Source organism: Aplysia californica, unplaced genomic scaffold (assembly GCF_000002075.1).
Source record: "Aplysia californica isolate F4 #8 unplaced genomic scaffold, AplCal3.0 scaffold00116, whole genome shotgun sequence".
NCBI lineage: Eukaryota > Metazoa > Mollusca > Gastropoda > Aplysiida > Aplysiidae > Aplysia > Aplysia californica.
Genome location: NW_004797386.1, coordinates 683,069 through 687,870, shown reverse-complemented (window position 1 = coordinate 687,870; position 4,802 = coordinate 683,069). Strand labels below are relative to the sequence as shown.

Genomic DNA, 4,802 nt, shown 5'->3' with positions numbered 1-4,802 from the left:
GGGGTAGGGGAGATCAATATGAATGATAGCCCGTCAGTTTCACAAATCACCGGGCGCCCCTGTTCTTACTTAAAGTCCTTCTTTCGGCTCCAGGGAATGAGATCATTTTAACTATAATTGTATTTTGTGAAAATCATGGAGGTGGAGATATTTGATTGTATTCAGTTTTTCTCATTATGTTTCTAATCTTACCACAAGGGATATACCGCGGCCGTTTTTCTTTTGCTTTGTTTGTCTGCATGTCTGAGACAGATTTTTTTTCCCCATTGTTTCAAAACAAGTTTTTTGTTTTGATTTTTAGGGCTTATCCTTCAAATAAAGGAAGAATTAGCCATGGAAGAAGCTGCGTGAAGACCATCTTAAGCTAAATTGACCGTCTGCATAGACGAAAAGAGCCATATATCCTTTATTTATTTAATGTATGCTTTTGCTCTTGCTCTGGGCTGATGGAGTAGCAATGTAATTTTGGTTGAAGTTAAAACAATTTTTAAAAAAATATTCTCGACCACGTAAATAATTAATTGATTTTCTTCACTTATATCTACATGTATTGACAAATTAGGCATCACCTTGGTTGAATTTGATTTTCTTTTTATTTGAGCGAAATTTTTAAAATTGAAACTAATCCTAAGATAACAGACCTTTCATTATAAATGGGTCCAGTGGCGAAGCGTCTATATCATCAAATAATCACAGCTTCCCTTCCTAATTTTGAAACATTGTCGCAGTCAACTTTACCTATAGACGTAAACCTCATCAATTAAATGTAAAAAGAAGTTTATAATCACCAATGAACAGTATGCCTAACATTCAAAACAGTCGCAAGCTTTGATTAAGTAAGCTTAAAGTGAGGCTGGAAGAGTCTGCCAAAAGAGTTGAAGGGAACATGTATACAGCACTCTAACCTGTTTCATTGCCACATATACCCTTTCGGGCCACAGTTATAAGCAGTCACAAGCACTGAATATGTCAGCGAACTACAAAAATAATGTATTACAGTGGTCGAGTCTCCCTTACAGACGTGAGGGGAATTAACTCCTAATAATATCTTGACTGCTGCGAGTTCTTGTTTTTTCCTCGACTTTTTACCGTCCTATAATCAGATCGTGACCTCGATTATGGCACCGGCTCCTGTCCGCGAAACGCTAGACAAAAACAGCCAAATGTGAACTAAAAAACTAAAAATGGTCATGTTCTACCAAAGAGATAGACTCACTGGTGTTACAAAAAAATTACGTGTAGTACTGAAATCTCTTCTTCTTTGCCTTGTGTTTGTGTACAATGTATTCACATCTAAAGATAGATTTAATGATAGTTGGAATAAATATTTAATGAGATACTTTCCCGATTAAGTGGTTGAACATGCATACAACATGAATTCAGGATTTGTTTTCATTCACAACTCAATGTTGGTGCCTCTAGTAAGATTCGTGTGTGATATCTCCACGCCCTATCTGGTTCCATCTCACTTTGATTACCCTGTCAAACAAGTCAGCCTTCACCCCTGAATGGGTCCCTCTTTTTTAGACTCCTGGTATGTGAGTTTGCAACATTGTATAGAGAGAATCGCAGAAAAAGAGTGAATGTGCTCAAAGAGGAAAAGAAGATTTGATGCTGATGAGTTGGTCCTATGGTACGTACCATTGTATTGTTTTTTGTTTGTTGTTGTTGGGCTTTTTTGGTAAGTGTTTTACGGCGCTCGCGACTGCATAAGGTCATATGAGCGCGCGGGACACACCTAATATTTTCAGTTGGCAGGAAATTTTGGATTTTGCCCGGGTGACGGCGAAACTTACTCTTATCGGTTGCAGACCACCAAGGGATCTTTAACGTGCGCATCTTGCACACGGGACTTCCAAAATGTTTCACCATTGTTCGAGAAGGCTAGGTGTAGATCTTTCCTACAAGTAGATCAGGGGCGAAGCTTAAAGACAGCTGTAAGAAGGAGCCAAGGAGTGGCAGTTGAAAGGCTGTAGAAAGAGTCAGGAGCCCAGATGAGGGGGCAATGGAGGTGAGAGGGTGGAGGCTGAAAGTGGAGACAAAAGCAGACGACAGAACATTGCTAGAGAGCAGGAAAGAAGGTGAAAGGAGAAAATTTTAGAGAAGAAATGTTTTCTGTTGCTACCTGGACTTTTGAATGAGAGGCGAATACATTAGTCTCTAGGCCACGAGAGCCCCTTGTAGCCTTTCTTAGAGCAGTTGTCAGTAACTGGTTTTAATTATATAGTAAGCAAGACAAACACACAACAAAAATATTAATTGAGGACAAAGAATAATAATAACATAAGATATTAACTTCGTCAAAGTGAATAAATAAGTTGATCAATGAACAACGAGGAATACGTTTCATCCATTAATAGAATTTAATAAATACAAAGTGAATGGCCCAAAAAGGGGAACAGAGAAACATGGCAATAGTATTACTATTATGTCGTACAATTAAAAAAAACAAATTTTAAATTAGAGAAAAGGGTAACAATAGTGGGGTTAAACAAACAAAAACATTTGGAATAATATATTAGTTGTTGGGGGAAATGGAGAAGGCAATTAAAATACAATACATGTTGCTTTTTTTTTTACACTCATGCAAGAAGAGATTTCTTTTAAAATCAGAAAATGCATCTTCCCCTGTTGTAACCACCCCCCCCCCAAACAAAAAAACAACAAACAATTATAAAAGGTAAAATTGTTTCCTTTTTGTTATTTCGTTTTATTTATTTATTTATTTTTGTGTGGTTTGTTTGTTATTTTCGTTTTATTGTTTAAGTACGAACATAATTCACAACAAGATATCCCTAGAGATGAACATAAAATGTGTCACGACGCGGTGGAATCAGGAACTCGTCAATTTTTGAGCATGTGGAGTTATTGGATTTATCTGAAAGCTTATGCATTTGCCTTGCTTTCGATGGAAAAAAATACCCATCTATCTTGAATAGAAGTTGACTTAATATTTTTGCAATCGAAGTAAGTTGGGGTTGCCCTGGTTTCAGAGGTAAAATAAGCTAGAAAACGGCAGCCAATGTTTGGTACTTTCAATAGCTTAAGAGTCCTTGAATAATGGAAATTCACACATTTTGCGCCTTTAATCTAAGTTTCCCAGTTAGATTCACATGAAAATGTCTTTTTATATGGACATAAAAGGCGTTGAGCCAAAAAACCAAAAATTCAATAGAAATTAACAAACTGGCTGGAAAATGCCTGTTCCTTCGATTTCATTATTTTGACGAGCGCCTGATTTTACTGCGATGCCTCACATAATTTGAAGGCACAGCAGCTCCTGGTATCGTTTTATTGGTAAATAAAATAGATTCACGAGACGAAGCAATTATGAATCATGGCGCAGACGCCACGGCCCACTTACGCCAATCGAGTTTTTCAAGTCAAGTGCAAGATCCGAAACAGACGTCATCGACCATCATGGTTCGCCACAAGCTCGCTCTTTGCTTGAGTGCTCTTAAGATCTTACTCTAACCCCCCCCCCCAACCCCCCCCCAACCCCCCCCCCAAAAAAACACCCCTCTACGACATCCTGGACTGTTTCCGCCACCCATATGTTTCGTTTTTTTTTGGCGGGGGGGGGGGGGGAGTAAGTGTTTTACGGCGCTTGCAACTGCATGATATCCATATGTGAGGCGTGCTGACAAAATGGGTTACTTCTCGCAATTCCACAAATGGAGATATTGGCCAAAAATCGACACACTAAGGGTCAAATTTGTAGACATTTTATTAATGCCATTTTCTTTAACTATAACATGCTTTTTATTATTTCATATTAATATGCTGTAAAAACTTCACCTATAAACATGATCTTTTTCCATGAGGCTTTAATCCGAGTAGTACTTCATTTTGTCAGAACGCTTCACATATGTTCACATATGTGATCTGGATATTACTGGTGTTGGAGTACCCCTGCCTCGTCTTCCCTCTAGTTTTCCAGCCAAAAAAACCGAGATGTAGCCGAAGTAAGCCACATCGTATTGTCTGTCATTTGTTCCAGTGCCATTAAAAAACCCCGTCCAAACCATGAATGTCAATCCAATGTCAATATAATCTATCAAAAAGCGCACACCAAAACATGATGTTCCTTTTTGTGGGTTCTACCACTTCAGATAGTGTAGTTAGGGTGGATGTATTAAACCGACGTAGATGGCGTAAATATGCACACATCCTATTCGAGAAAGTGCACCGTTACAGATAATGAAAATAACACTTAAGAAATATGTGTATGTGGAGTGTTTACTTTGAATCACCCTCTTTGAATCACTGTCTGTCTATATTCTTAAGCAAGTACTCAACCCCGAAAACAACGTACAAACTGTGGTATGTTTTTTTAGAATGTTTATCTGAAGTTAGACAAATGAGAATATTTTATTAACGCAAAGAAGTCCTCAATGTTAATCTTTCGATCCTGGTTGCATTTGTTTTTCTTCTTAATACAGTCCCTGTCCTTTTAAACGACGAAATCTTCTGTATTCAATCAGGCTTGAGTTGTAGACTCCGTTGTAGTTGTTGTCTGCATTTCTTTTCGAATTTTGAGGCCCTCCGATTGGCACTGAAGAATTGCCAGGTATCTGAAATGAAGTATAGAGATGCAATTAAAACGTTACGTCTGTATCAATCTAAATTTGTATTTTATTGAGCAATTCTAAAGTAGGCCGATACTGACCATAATTATTATTGATATTACAAACGCTCACTCACTCACTCCCTACATACCTCACTCCCTCCCTCACTCACTCATTCACTCACTCACTCACTCCTTCACCTACTCGTTCTCTCTCTCTCTCTCTCTCTCTCTC

The 4,802-nt window shown here is 38.1% G+C and overlaps 1 protein-coding gene across 1 annotated transcript in view; it reads right to left on the bottom strand.

The window, feature by feature from the left end:
- Nucleotides 1-4,324: 4,324 nt before the first annotated feature.
- Nucleotides 4,325-4,802, bottom strand: part of LOC101861202 — a gene marked incomplete in the record, with an annotated part of 8,010 nt that continues 7,532 nt past the window's right edge. Inside the window, 1 exon segment of the mRNA XM_005095875.3 lies at nt 4,325-4,574. Within this exon segment, the coding sequence (XP_005095932.2) occupies nt 4,481-4,574 (94 nt within the window).